Source organism: Euleptes europaea, chromosome 21, assembly GCF_029931775.1.
Source record: "Euleptes europaea isolate rEulEur1 chromosome 21, rEulEur1.hap1, whole genome shotgun sequence".
Taxonomy (NCBI): domain Eukaryota; kingdom Metazoa; phylum Chordata; class Lepidosauria; order Squamata; family Sphaerodactylidae; genus Euleptes; species Euleptes europaea.
The window spans coordinates 18,799,902-18,814,905 of NC_079332.1; the positions used below are offsets into that span (position 1 = coordinate 18,799,902).

Below are 15,004 nucleotides of genomic sequence, written 5' to 3' on the forward strand. Positions count from 1 at the left end.
CAGGCTCTCGTGCCCCCAGAAGAGGCGCCCGTCTCCCTTCGGCCATCGCCGGCAGTGGTTTTCACCAGCGAGTGGATTTTGCATCCAGATTCAGAGTCCAGTGGCGAAGGCCCCGGGGGCTGACTCATGAGTGCCAATGGGCAACCTGCAGGCTGGCACGCGTTTGCAGCAGCGAAGACTGGCAAGGCTCGACTGGACAGGTAAGTCGCCGGTGTGTGTGTGTGTGTGTCCAAGTTGTGAGGAAGCGGGAGGAAATCCTTTGCCCTTCATAGACCATCAAAGACTTCCTCGCAGGGAGGTTGTTCCTCACGCTGCAGCAGTGCCTGATCCTGGCACTGCCCGATTATTCCCCCCAGTCAGGGAGAAGACAGCGCCATTTATTCTCTCCTTTAGGTGTCTTTTGCCCCACCTCTTCCCCTTCACCTCAAGTGAGTTACTGTCTGTTAGTATCCTATTACGAACCCAAAAATAAAAAGCCCCAAGTCTCCATGCGTAGATGTCTTTGTGGTCCCTCAGAGAAGCATCTGGACTACTCCTTGGGGCAGGAGGGCCACAGGCCCAGGGGCGTTCAAGGGCGGACTACCCATCTCAAGCCGCGTCACCAACCTGGTTTTAAAAAAGAAAACAACGGTTTTTTATCAAGCGTTTGCAGTAAGGACAGCGGGAAGCAGGAATGGCAAGGCTGTGCCGGAGTCACAAGAAAGGCTGAGGTTGCGGGGAGAAGCGCTGGGTCTCTCCGAGCAGGCTTCTAGCCCTCTTTGTTGTGACAACTGGGGGGGGGGGTGTTAAGAAAGATTCAACTGAAACTTGCTCAGAGAGGGTCGGATCTGGGCTTTGCCTCAGAGGCTGGGGCTGAGAAGCCCCTCTTCCATCTGAATACCACATTACTGCTGGGGACAGGGCAGATTTTGGTTGTTGCCACCCCACACAGCCCATCCCTGCTCTTGGCTTCCACCATAGGCAACCACCGGGGCAGGCCTTGGCCTCTATGCCTTGTTTGTTCCGCCCTCCGGGGCAACTGATTGGCTGCTCTGAGGCTCTGCAAATGCCCCTGCGAGATGCCCTCCTCCCCCTGCCCATTTCAAACCCGGTATTCGGGCAGCAACATACACAGATCCTGTCTCTCTCTCCCGGTGGTCCCATTCCCCCTCCCCGCTGGCTGTCCTATCTACAGGTGCCAGAATGGCTCTGCCCATTCTCCCTTGCTGCCCCTACAGGGTATCACGGTGCCCCTCCCCTCGGCACCTCATGGTAGAGTTGCCAGGCCCATCTTTGCCACTGGTGGGAGGTTTCTTGGGTGGAGCCTGAGGAGGGCGGGGTTTGGGGAGGGTCTTCAATGCCATAGAGTCCAATGGCCAAAGCGGCCATTTTCTCCAGGTGAACTGATCTCTATCGACTGGAGATCAGTTGTAATAGCAGGAGATCTCCAGCCACCACCTGGAAGTTGTTGACAAGGATAGAAAAGAAAGTGAGCAACAAGGCTATCACTAGATTGCAAAGGTGCAGCAAAAAATAAACAAACAAGCAAGCAAGGCTAAGCAACCGAGGTTACAAAGCGAAGATAGCAAAACCATAGGCAAATGCTAATAATTATATAAAAGTTCATGTGAAGCATGTAGTTGCATTCTGGTCAGTTTCAAGTTCTTCAGGCAATGGTGGAAGAGACTGCGAAATTGACAAGCTCAAATAGGAAGCTCACGTAAAAAGTTCAAGTAGAAACAGCTGCAACTTTGGGAGCTCCAAATTTATCCTAGGAACTGTACAATTAAGCCCTTGTGGTGAGTTATAATATTTATTAGAAATGTCTGTAGTTTGTTATAGAGGTTTTTATATATATTTTTGTATTCTTATGAATATAATTTTGTATCAGGCTGATGAAGCTACTTCATGTAGTGAAAGCGCTGGAATACCTCCGGAGCCGCGTTACCACCTATCTCTCCGTTGCCTGAAGAACTTGAAACTGACCAGAATGCAACTACATGCTTCACATGAACTTTTATATAATTATTAGCATTTGCCTATGGTTTTGCTATCTTCGCTTTGTAACCTCGGTTGCTTAGCCTTGCTTGCTTGTTTGTTTATTTTTTGCTGCACCTTTGCAATCTAGTGATAGCCTTGTTGCTCACTTTCTTTGCTATCCTTGTCAACTGCTTGTTCATTTTTTTGCCTACTACTGTCTTATTTGACCAGTACTTTTTACAGTAGAGTGAGTTATTTGTATAGCTAACCACCTGGAAGTTGGCAACCCTACCTCCCAGCCATCTCCCCCAAACCCTGGGTTTCATCCTCCAACATCTTCCGGCCAAACTGACACTACAAAATTCCTCTTTGTGCTTCTGTTACTCTGCTGCATCAGCGGGTGCTTTTCCAAACCCTCCAAAAAATAGCCCCCCACAGCCCCGCCAATAACCACAAGTTCTTCTCCTGGACTTTATGCCGCAGTTCCGAAGTTCGATATTTCTGGGACCTCCGAGTAAGAATCCGAGGGGGTGTTTACTCACCCGTGTGGCCTGCTCAGCCGCCGCTCCAGGGCCTCTCCGCTCAAACGGACAGACGGGGAAAAGGGCCTTTGGCAAGGAGTCTGGTCGTACACGAAGTGGCGGCACGAGGCCAGTTTCGATTCCAGAGCCTAGGGCAAAATTTGGTTTGGGTCCCGATTCTGAGCCAAGGGAGCTCTACAGTGGAGATCTACATCCCTGAAGAGCCGCCGCTCCCAAGAAGGATTTGGGGTTTTGCGTGCACTGGAAGCTGGAGGGGCGGTTATGTAAATGCACTAAATAAATCGCATCCCTGTCCAGGGAAGGGCAGAAGCTGATTTTTGCAGGACTGTTCTGCTGACGCCGAAAGCAGATTCACTGGCCCAGCACCTGATAAACACACTATGTGGAAGAGCCCGTGGGCGTGATCCCATGGGGAAGGTCTCCTCGACAAGCCCCTCTGAAACAAACAGCGGCTGCCCCACAGTCCGTTTAAACAGGGTCTGTGGGGGAGAATTTCCCCCAACTCCCTCTCCACACTTTTGGAAAGCGTGCTCCAGAGGCGCCAGAGCTTAAATCTCAGCACTGGGGTTGTCGGGCAACAGGCTGAGCACAGAGACGGATCAGGGCCGCTGGAGAATAAGGTTTAGAGAATGTCGCCCCACCTGGCCCTTGAGAAGTCAGTCTATGGTGCTGGTGGGTCCTGAGCCCAATCGGACCCCCCAGGAGCAGGCTGCTCACCCTCCCCCACCTTCCAGCACATCTGGCCGTTCCGGGGATTGGTATGTGGGGGGGGGGGAGTTCCCACCCCTTTCCGCCCCTTGCTCCAGTTCCAAGTGCTTTGGAGGGCTGCAACACATCCCTTGCCCCGAACACCCCTGCAAAGCCGCAGAAGCCCCCGCGTTCTCACCCCCACTTTCCGGAGCAGGTCTCCCACGATGTTGAGCGCTGAAATCCGGGCTGCTGGCGTGAGGGGGGTGGCGCTGTAGCTGTCCTCCAAACCTGGGGGGTGGGGTGGAATGTGGGAAAGGAAACTGCAATTCACACAGCACAGACCAAAACCACACAGGGCCCGATCCCAGTGTACGAGCACAGAAAATAACCCCTGGAAGGAGAATTCCCTCCCAAAAAAATCTTTGCTTCCAGTTTTGGGGTGTCGGATAGCCCCTAAGGATCTAGAGCAAGCCAGGGAGCAATGTTTGCTCAGGAGTTGGAAACAGCCCTGCCCCTAGGGTCGCCAACCTCAAGGTACTAGCTGGAGATCTCCTGCTATTACAACTGATCCCCAGACGATAGAGATCAGTTCCCCTGGAGAAAATGGTCACTTTGGCCATTGGACTCTACGGCATTGAAGACCCTCCCCTCCCCAAACCCCGCCCTCCTCAGGCTCCGCCCCAAAATCTCCCACCGGTGGTGAAGGACCTGGCAACCCTACCTGCCCCTTATATCTGGAACTCCCTTTGAAAGGAGGGATGAAGAGTGGTCAAACACCCAGGGCAGCGAGCAGTTGGAGGGTCTGCTTGCAACTTATTAACCCAACATCTGGCAGCCTCTGGGCCGCATTCCTGGTCCGTTAGATGTACTTAAGAGGCACTGAAGGGCCCTGAAGTGCATTGTGCTGCTATTGCTTCAGTGGTCCTCAAGGAGGAACCGTTGCATCGCCCAACTCCCTGGGGCGCAGTGGTTTTTCAAAGGCCGTTGTGCAAGTGGTGTGTCCACGCACAACTGAAAAGTCTCCTCTTACCTCTCCTGAATGTCCCGGGGGTGCTGAGCCCCACACTCGGCCTTCTGCGGGCCCCAGGGGTCAAAGGCAGAAGCCTGGCCGCTTGGAAGTCCGTCTCCATCCGCTCCGCTTCTGGCAGCCCTGGCTCCGAGGTCTTCGGTTTCTCCTGCTTCTGCTGCACGGCCAGCTCTTGGCGTAAATCTGGAGGGGGGGAAAGGACTGCTTCAGTTACACCTGCCCTCCCCGGCCACTCGCATCTCTGCAAGAGGAGAAGACTGAGAGGGGATATGAGAAGCATCTTCAAGGACTTGAGGGGCTGTCATAGAGAGGAGGGTGCCGAGTTGTTTTCCGTTGCCCCAGGAGGTCGGACCAGAACCAACGGGTTGAAATTAAATCAAAAGAATTTCCACCTAGACATTAGGAAGAACTTTCTAACAGTCAGAGCGGTTCCTCAGTGGAACAGGCTTCCTCGGGAGGTGGTGGGCTCTCCTTCCCTGGAGGTTCTTAAGCAGAGGCTAGATGGCCATCTGTCAGCAATGCTGATTCTGTGACCTTAGGCAGATGATGAGAGGGAGGGCATCTTCTGGTCACTGGGTGTGTGTGTGTGTGTGTGTGTGTGGGAGGTAGTTGTGAATTTCCTGCATTGTGCAGGGGGTTGGACTAGATGACCCTGGTGGTCCCTGCCAACTCTATGATTTTAAGGAAAGTGCTTGGCTGAGCTTGAGCGGAAGGCAGAAACCCAAATGTGGCCACATCAGACAATCACCAGCTTGGTGTGTGTGTGGAGAGATGCTTCTCCACTTAACGGTGAAAGGAGCAAGGCTCCGATGGGAGGGGAAAGACCCTCTCCCAGTCCCCCAAAGGTGATCACCGCTATGAATGTAAGGAATAGCGGAGGTAGCCTGACCCAAAGCAATGGCGTCCTCCCTCCCCCCATGGCCACCTTCCCCAGGAACCAGGCATTTGAGACGTTCCTTCCTAGATCAGGGCTCTCCAACACGGTGTCCAAGGGGACCATTGTGCCTGCCAACACCTTTCCTGGCGCCCCCCAAATGTTTGTAGAAAGTGGGCAGGGGCAGGTGGGGCTCTTGCCCAGGAGGGCTTCCGATTGGCCACTAGAAATCCAACTGGCTGTGCAGGCTGAAATAACGTGGTTTCGGTGGCAGCTGCCGCCACTAGTGTGGGTCCTATTCTCTCTCTCCCCCTCTTTGCAAGAAGCCATTTTGGGATTCCCTGCACCTGCCATCCTCACTCAGGACTTCAAAGATGCCCACAGGCTCAGAAAGGTTGGGGACCCTTTGCCTAGAACAGTGGTTCCCAAACTTTTCAGCCCCCACCCCCACCCCCTTGGTTCCACAGATTCAACTCCAGTGCCCCCTACCCAATCCTATAAAAAGCATTATTCGAAATAGGGGTTTCCATGACTCACTAAAGAAGATAAAAACAATAAAATTTCAAAAGAGTAACCATTAATTACACATCTATTCCAAATCAAATTAAAATCTTTTAGTTGAAATTTATTCAACAAAACTGATGAACTTGATCCAGCGGTACCAGCTCTTTGAAGTCTGGAAAAAAATTCTGATCGTTTCCACCAAATTTGCCAGCATGGTGCCATAGCTTGATCTATTGTAAATTAGTGAACAGCACAGTTGAAGGGGGCCCACCTTCAGCGCCCCCTGCTGCCCCCTTGCCTCTTAGTGCCCCCCTAGGTAAACCCCCCACCCACCCCCCGGGGTGGTACTGCCCACTTTGGGAACCACTGACCTAGAGGAAAAAAGGTAAAGGTCCCCTGTGCAAGCACCGGGTCATTCCTGACCCATGGGGTGACGTCACATCACAACGTTTCCAAGGCAGACTTTGTTTGCCAGTGCCTTCCTAGAGGAAGGCTGCAGGAAAAGGGATTTCTGCTCATGAAAAGAGCTACATCCAGACAACTATGTCCCCTGTATAATTATTTAGCCGTGGGGATCGGGTTCCCAAAACATTGCCTCCTTTGCAGAAGCAGCATTTTGCTCCCACAGGTATCCCGTTACAAGCAAGGACCTCCCCAGAAACAAAAAAATGAGCCCTCTGGGAGTCAAAGGGAGCAAGAAAAAGAGTTGGTTTATATACCCCACTTTTTTCTACCTTTAAGGAGTCTCAAAGCAGCTTACCATCGCCTCCCCACCCAACAGGCACCTTGTGAGGCAGGGTTTGGAGATAGGGGACAGGATTGCTCTCTTGAAGTATATGAATGGCTGCCACTTAGAGGAGGGCAGGGAGCTGCTCCTGTTGGCAGCAGAGGATTATAGGACTCACAATAATGGGTTTAAATTGCAGGCAAAGAGGTACCGGTTGGATATTAGGGAAAAAATTTTTACGGTAAGAGTTGTTCAGCAGTGGAATCAGCTACCTGGGGAGGTGGTGAGCTCCCTCTCACTGGCAGTCTTTAAGCAAAGGCTGGACAAACACTTGTCAGGGATGTTCTAGGCTGAGCAGCGGGGTTGGGCTAGATGGCCTCTATGGCCCTTTCCAACTCTATGATTCTATGTGACTGGCCCAAGGTCACTCAGCAGACTTCATGTGGAGGAGCGGGGAATCAAACCCGCTCTTAACCACTACACCATGCAAGGGAAAGGTCCGCCCGTGGCCCACCTCGGGCTTCGTCCTTCAGGCGCTGCACCGATTCCAACAGGTTCTCCTTCTCGTCGAGCTCACTCTCCAGGAAGGCGTTCCGCTCGATGGCCTGGTTCAGGCGCTGCTCAAAGTCTTCCAAAGACATAATCGTGGCCCTGCGGAGACGGGGAGGAGACCAAGGCGTTCTTGTGACACAAGCCAGTGGGGTGTCACAGAGAAGCAGAAGCAGGAGAGTGGGTTTTTATATGCCGACTTTCTCTACCACTTAAGGAAGAATCAAACCGGCTGACAATCACCTTCCCTTCCCCTCCCCACAACAGACACCCTGTGAGGCAGGTGGGGCTGAGAGAGTGTGACTAGCCCAAGGTCACCCAGCTGGCTTCATGTGTAGGAGCGGGGATCCAACCCAGTTCACCAGATTAGCCTCCGCCGCTCATGTGGAGGAGTGGGGAATCAAACCTGGTTCTCCAGATCTGATTCCACCGCTCCAAACCACTGCTCTTAACCACCACGCTGGCTCCCACCTTAAAAGAATGGCTGGGAGAGGTATACGCTTAATCAACAGAGACTGGGGTGCTGCTCCGGGGCGGGGGAGTTGATAAGCCCCCTTCCAGAGCAGGTGTCCGTCCTGAAAACACGAGAGTCGCCAGGCGGGCCGGTACCTCTTGGCCCTTTCCAAGTCGTCGTTGTCCTGCTCCAGTTCCCGGATGTACTTCTGCAGCTGGTCTCTGACGGCTTTGGTCTGGGCCAGCTCCTCCTCCAGGGCGGAGATCTGCCGGTAGCCCTCGGACTGCTGCGTCGCCAGCTTCTCCTAGCCCAAGAAAGCACAGCCAAGCCAGCAGGGTTGCGCCCCAGTGCACCTAAGAAAGCTTGAAGTGGAGGATGGGCCCTTTGGCTCCCCCGAGGTTCCCGAGCCCTCGCCAATACACATGGTTATTTATTTATTGTTCTTATATCCCACCCTCCCTGGCGAAAAGGCTCAGGGCGGCTCATAACACAATCATATGAACACATGAAGCTGCCTTCTACTGAATCAGACCTTTGGTCCATCAAAGTCAGTATTGTCTACTCAGACCGGCAGCAGCTCTCCAGGGTCTCAGGCAGGGGTCTTGCACATCACCTACCTGCCTAGTACCTTTAAGTAGAGATGCCAGGGATTGAACCTGGGACCTTCTGAATGCCAAGCAGATGCTCTACCACTGAGCCACAGCCCCTCTCCATGGCTCTCCAGGGTCTCAGGCAGGGGTCTTGCACATCACCTACTTGCCTAGTCCCTTCAACTGGAGATGCCGGGGATTGAACCTGGGACCTTCTGAATGCCAAGCAGATGCTCTACCACTGAGCCATGGCCCCCCTCCTCAATCAACCTCATAAATACAATGCAAGAAAGAGCAATAAAATGACATTAAATATTACCAATCAATTAAAAACAGACCCCATAAAACAATCCTAATACATACATCATAATTAATAATTAAATAATTCAGGTAATTCAGATTGCGCCAATCGCAGAAATATACGCTCCAGCAGGGCCAGCAAGCCGTCAGGACCTCCCGTACCGTTGATATTAACCATTAAACAAATTGAATGTAAGGGGGGGATGTGAAAGGGAGGCCAGTGTTAATGGTAAACCGTAGCTGCCCTCAATCGTAGGCCTGGTGGAATAGCTCCGGCTTGCGGAATTCCTTAAGGCTCTGGTGAGGCTATTCCACCAGGCAGGGGCCAGGGCAGAAAAAGCTGCCTTATACTGAATCACACCAGCAGTCCGACAAGGTCAGTGTGGTCTACTCAGACCGGCAGAAGCTTTCTGAGGTCTCTGGCTGACGTCTTTCCCATCACCTCCTGTTTGGTCCTTCTAACTGGAGATGCTGAAGATTGAACCTGCGACCTTCAGCTCTACCACTGAGAACGTAAGAACATAAGAAAAGCCCTGCTGGATCAGACCCAGGCCCATCAAGTCCAGCAGTCTGTTCCCACAGTGGCCAACCAGGTGCCTCCAGGAAGCCCACAAGCAAGACGACTGCAGCAACATTATCCTGCCTGTGCTCCAAAGCACCTAAGATAATAGGCATCCTCCTCTGATCCTGGAGAGAATAGGTATGCAGCATGACTAGTATTCATTTTGACTAGTAGCCATGAATACCCCTCTCCTCCCTGAACATGTCCCCTCCCCTCTTAAAGCCTTCCAAGTTGGCAGCCATCACCACATCTTGGGGCAGGGAGTCCCACAATTTATCTATGCATTGTGTGAAGAAATGCTTCCTTTTGTCGGTTTTGAATCTCTAACCCTTCAGCAGAAGACCCCGCCTTCTGGCATTATGAGAGAGGGAGAAAAGCTTCTCCCTGTCCACTCTCTCCACACCGTGCATCATTTTATAGGCCTCTCTCATGTTGCCTACTCAGATTGGCAGCAGCTTTCCGAGGATTCAGGCTGAGGTCTTTCACATCACCTTATTTACTGAGGCTTTAGGGAAGCCACTACAAGCCGAGTACCGGATCAGGTTTAAGGTTGTGGCATAGTCCTTCAAAGCCTGAAATGGTTTGGGACCATCATACCTCGGGACCGCCTCTCCCCATATACCCCTGAAAGAGCGTTACAATCGTCCAATACAAACTTATTAGTGGTCCTCGGTTCGAGACGTGTCCAGCTGTCCTCAAAGCAGGTCCAGGTCCTGGGGGAAGTCTCTGTCTAGGGAGACCTGGGCCCTGCGGGATTTGTCACAGTTCCTGCTTCTCCCACCTGGCCAGCCCGTCACCCCCACGAATATTATTGGTGCCATTTAGATTTTTGGATCTTATCTTGTTTAAGTAGATTTTTAACAAGTTTTTAAACTTAATCTATTACATTATATATCGTGGGTTGTACTTTAAATTGAACGTATTGTTGCTCTTGTTGTTGTGAGCTGCCCTGAGCCCGATCTCAATCAGGAAAGGGCAGGATAAAAATTGAATAAAATAAAAACAAATAAACAAATAAACAAACTCTAGTAGAAGGCTGTAGTTTCCCAGGGCAGGCCTTCGCCCAGGCTGCCCCCACCCCGCATCACAGCCGGGGCGGCCTCGTGCCCCCTACCATCATTTCCAATATGAGACTTCTCCAGCCCCAAGTTTCCACCTCCAGGTTTCCCCTGAACGTTTCCGGATGTGTCCCGCAGGCGGCCATCGCGTTCCAGCTCCGACACCCTTGGCCTGTGGCCAACATCAACGTTGCGGTGGATCCGGGAGAGCAGCTGAGAGACGCCACAAGACACGGTGTGTGGGCTGGGTGGATTCCAAGACTGCCAGCCCATATTCTGTCTCCTCCTTGGGGAAGAGCCGTAGCTTAGTGATAGAGCCTCTGCTTGGCATGCAGAAGGTCCCAGGTTCAATACCCGGCTTCTCCAGTTAAAGGGACTAGGCAGGTAGGTGATGGGAAATACCTCTGCCTGAGACCCTGGAGAGCTGCTGCCGGTCTGAGTAGACAATACTGACTTTGATGGACCAAGGCTCTGATTCAGTATAAGGCAACTTCATGTTTGGGGAGGGGGCATGGCTCAGTGGTAGAGGATCTGCTTGGCATGCAGAAGGTCCCAGGTTCAATCCCCGGCGTCTCCAGTTAAAGGGACCAGGTAAATAGGTGATGTGGAAGACATCACTGCCTGAGACCCTGGAGAGCCGCTGCGGGTCTGAGCAGACAATACTGACTTGGATGGACCCGGGGTCTGATTCAGTAGAAGGCAGCTTCATGTGTTCATGTGCTCTCCTGGGCCCTTGAACTGAGGCCTCTGGCCGGGAGGCCGAGTAAAGCCCACGCAACTCGAAACTCGTGCGGGGCCTCCCTGTAACGGCCAGCTGATCAGGGCATCAATAGGGTTTCTGTTCTCTCCCTCGCTGGCTGCCACTTGGATCAACAAGCCATTGTCTACCACGGTGACTGGCGCATGCCTCAAGTTCTTGACATGAGGGTACCCAACAATCCCCATCTCTTCTGGCGTTTGACTCCAAGAGGTTGCTCCTGCCCCACCAGCTCTGGTCCGTACTGGTTTCTCCTCCTCTTTTTTCACCCCCTGCCACTAATTCACCCACTCCCCTTTTAAGAAAGAAGCTCCCCAACCATTTGTTTGGGGAATCTTTCTCACCAGCTCAAACAAACTCGAGACAGGTCAGCAAGACGCCTTCGGCCAACGTCCCGAGACCGACGTCAGCCCATGAAGACTGGAAGGACGTTCCAAGACGACCAAGCGCAGGCTGGCCACATCCAGGCCACGATTTGGATGCCAATGCTATACAGCTGCCCCCAGGCCCTGCCCCACAAGGAAATGCCACTGCCCTGTCTGCCTCGGCTCTCTGCCCAGGAAGAGCACCCTGCCCTTACCTTGGTGGCCTCGATTTCCATCCGAAGCCGGCCGTTCTCCGACCGGAGGTCCTTGTTCTGGGATTCGGCCTGCTGCAGCTGGGTCTCCAGCTCGGCTTCATATTCCCGGCTCCCTTCCTGAAACTCCCACAGCTCTTCCTGAGCCTTCTCGGCCCTGAAACACAGCAAGACCAGAGGCAGAACTGAAGGCGCCCTCCCCGGACGGACTCTGGGCTCTTCCGCACATGCTGAATAATGCACTTTAAATGACCATCTCCGAAGTCCTTGAAGGGCTGTCACAGAGAGGATGGTGCCAAGTTGTTTTCTGTTGCCCCAAAAGGTCGGACCAGAACCAACGGGATGAAACTAAATCAAAAGAGTTTCTGTCTAGACATTAGGAAGAATTTTCTGATAGTTAGAACGGTTCCTTGGTAGAACAGGCTTCCTCGGGAGGTGGTGAGCTCTCCTTCCCTGCAGGTTTTTAAGAGGAGGCTAGATGGCCATCTGTCAGCAATGCTGATTCTATGACCTTGTGCAGATCGTGAGAGAGAGGGCATCTTGGCCATCTTCTGGGCATGGAGTAGGGGTCACTGGGGGTGTGGGGAAGGGGAGGTAGTTGTGAATTACCTGCATTGGGCAGGGGGTTGGACTAGATGACCCTGGTGGTCCCCTCCAGCTCTATGACTTTATGACCTTTAGCTTGTCACTAGATCTTGCTGTTTCACAAAGTACAATCCAGATGTGAAGTGTATTGGAAAAGGGTTGAAAGTGCATCATTCAGCATGCCAAAAAGTTAGAACAGTGCACGTTGGCAAACTGTGCATGGAGGAAAGCTGGATTCTGTGACCTGTGGAAATTACGCGTGCTGCATCAAGTGTGTGTAATTTAATCTCACAGAATCATTTTTACAGTCTCAGGCAGGAGCCAAAAGCTACACACATCAGGCACCAGAAAAGTGCATTGCGGGCCCACAGATTCACCGGGGAGGGGGCTGCATTTGCAGGGAGCAACATGGGGCTCTGCAGGGGTCAACACGTCCCACCCGCCTGCCTCTGGCACCGAACTGACGGACCACCGAGAAACAACCCACGCGCTTTACCACTGCTTGTGTTTCACGGCCTGCGCCTTCCAGTAGTCCCTTTCCTCTTCCACTGATCCAAACTGCTTTCTTTCAGAGTTGTTCATTGTGGAAGGTGTCCAGCATAATTTTCTGCAGGCACAAAAGAAAAAAACCAAACATACACCTATCTGATTTTTCTTTTTCTCCCTGGTGGGAGGTCTTGAGCTGTCCAGTTTCAGGCACAGACGGAGACGCGGACAGGCAAAATACAGCAGCTGGGTCACTGATCTGCCAGGGCATACAGAATACGAACTCTGCACATGTTCAGAGGCCTTGCTCTCGCCCTCCATGGGAACCACAATGCAGAGGCTACGGCCCCATTTATACAGCACCTCCGTGGGCTTTTGGAAGAAGGGAAAGAAGAAGAAGAGTTGATTTTGATATGCCGACTTTCTCTACCACTTAAGGAAGACTCAAACAGGCTTACAATCACCTTCCCCTCCCCACAACAGACACCCTGTGAGGGAGGTGGGGCTGAGAGAGTGTGACTAGCCCAAGATCACCCGGCTGGTTTTGTGTGTAGGAGTGGAGAAACCAACCTGGTTCACCAGATTAGCCTTCGCCGCTCATATGGAAGAGTGGGGGAATCAAACCCGGTTCTGAAGATCAGACTCCACTGCTCCAAACCACCGCTCTTAACCACTACACCACGCTGGCTCTCCACAGAGCAACAGGGCTCAGATGGCAAAGCACAAACCCAACTTTAAGCGATCGCAACAACTCTGTGAAGGGAGCGAAGGCGGGGAGATGGTGGATGGCACACGGGCATACTGAGCTTCACGGTTGAGTTTTATTTTATTTATTTTATTTAAACTTATATCCCGCCTTGTTGTGCTATTGAGTTTTATTTTTATTTAATTCATGTATACCTCGCCTCTCTCCCCAGTGGAGACCCAAAGCGGCTTACGCCCTCCGCCTCCATTCTTATCCTCACAGCACCCCTGCGAGGTAGGTTCGGCTCAGTGCGTGTGACCGGCCCGAGGCCACCCAGCACGCTTCCACAGCACGTGGGGATTCGAACCTGGATCTTCCAGATACTAGTGTGACACTCTTAACCGATACACCACACTGGCTCTCCTGGGGGGACAAAGCCACACAACTAAATAGCAGGGGATTAGATAGAGTCGCTAGCCTTGGTGACTAAAGAGAACCTCCGCGGGCAGAGGCAGTCCACCTCTGGATCCCAGTGCCCTGGTCCATCCGGTCCAGCATCCCGTCTCACACAGTGGCCAACCAGCTCTGCTGGTTGGCCACTGTGTGAGACGGGATGCTGGACCGGATGGACCCTCACCTGTCTGATCCATCAGGGCCCTCCCGATGTAGTTCACATTACAACATTCACAGGAGAGGGCCTGCGAAGGAGACAGACCGGAAGGTGTTCAAGCAACAAATGATGCCACACCCGGAGGAGGAGGAGGACGCGTGTTTGGGACGCCGTGACCTCAATCCTGGGGAATGCTGGTGAGGTCAGGTCAGCGGCAGAATTGAGATCTCCCACAAGGCAGCCAGGAGTCACAGAATCACAGAGTTGGAAGGGACCACCAGGGTCATCTATTCCAACTCCCTGCACAATGCAGGATATTTACAAATGGGCTAGTATCCATTCTGGCCAGTAGCCGTGGATAGCCCTCTCCTCCAGGAACATGTTTTCCAACAAATCAGCTCTCTTTTGGACTCCTTGTCTGTGGATGCTGTTTGTGGGATTACCACGGGGACAAGTGCTTACAACTCCCCTCTTAATACCTTCCAATCTGGCAGCCATCACCACATCCTGGGGCAGGGAGTTCCACAATTTAACTACGCCAAATACGAAATTCAAATGCTTTGGTGCTGCCATCTCGTTCGCAACGTTTTTCACCAGCCTTCCATCGGGCGACACATTTTCTCAGCAATGCTTACACAACGACCCTGTCAAGTAGGACACTGATACTGCCCTTGTTTTATTCCGGAGTGGCTTGTCTAACGCCCTCCAGACGGAGGCAAGGTTTCAGCCAGGGAATCCTCCCAGTGCCTCTTCTTGGCCACTGCCCCAGGCAAGTGAGTCAGGAGGCCGCAGCTCTCCCGCCCTGCAAATCAAGGCAATTGAAACAACGGCCTCACGTGACAGAAGCAGGAAAGAGGCAGCAAACTCTTTAACAGCAGGAATGGAGGTCTGCTTGTTTATTTTCAAAACATTATATCCTGCTTACCCAGCCAAATACTTCCAGGGTGGCTAACCCAAAATACTCTGTTTATTTCCTTCATTTATAACCAAACTTTCTCCCCAACGGGAGGGTTAGGCTGAGGCCCAAGGCCACCCAGCAAGTTTCCATGGCAGAGCAGGGATTCGAACCTGGCTCTCCCAGATCCTAGGCCAGAGCTCTAACCACACAGGTCCTGCCTATGTCAACATCATTTCCCTTTCCTCACCTCTCCCAATCATTTCCCTCTACCAATGGAGATTTTTTCAGGCTTAAAAAAATAAGCTATTGACATGTGGCTGTAGAGTTATGTCACAATGATCTATCTCTTACTGACTCCAAATTCCCAGTTTTCGTTTTCTTAAAATAAGTCTCCAGCCCTTTTCATTGCAGATATGTGCCTTTCCCCTTATATCTCTGCAATGAAAAGGGCTACAGATCAGCTTCTTTTTAAACAAAAGCTGTGGAACTCAGAAAAACTAGCAGATAGATTATTGCAATATTATAACACTATAGCCATGTGGGACGACTGGGCTTTTAAAAACAAAATCT

At 52.2% G+C, this 15,004-nt stretch overlaps 1 protein-coding gene across 1 annotated transcript; it reads right to left on the minus strand.

Moving 5' to 3' along the window:
* Positions 1-512: 512 nt before the first annotated feature.
* On the minus strand, positions 513-12,337 carry LOC130492525 (nuclear distribution protein nudE homolog 1-like). Its single transcript, XM_056866277.1, has 8 exons — positions 12,252-12,337; positions 11,174-11,327; positions 7,482-7,630; positions 6,838-6,974; positions 4,222-4,401; positions 3,388-3,479; positions 2,502-2,629; positions 513-606 (listed from the first exon to the last, which is right to left on the minus strand). The coding sequence occupies exons 1-8, from the start codon at positions 12,335-12,337 to the stop codon at positions 513-515; spliced, it is 1,020 nt and encodes a 339-aa protein (XP_056722255.1).
* Between the last annotated feature and the right edge of the window lie 2,667 nt (positions 12,338-15,004).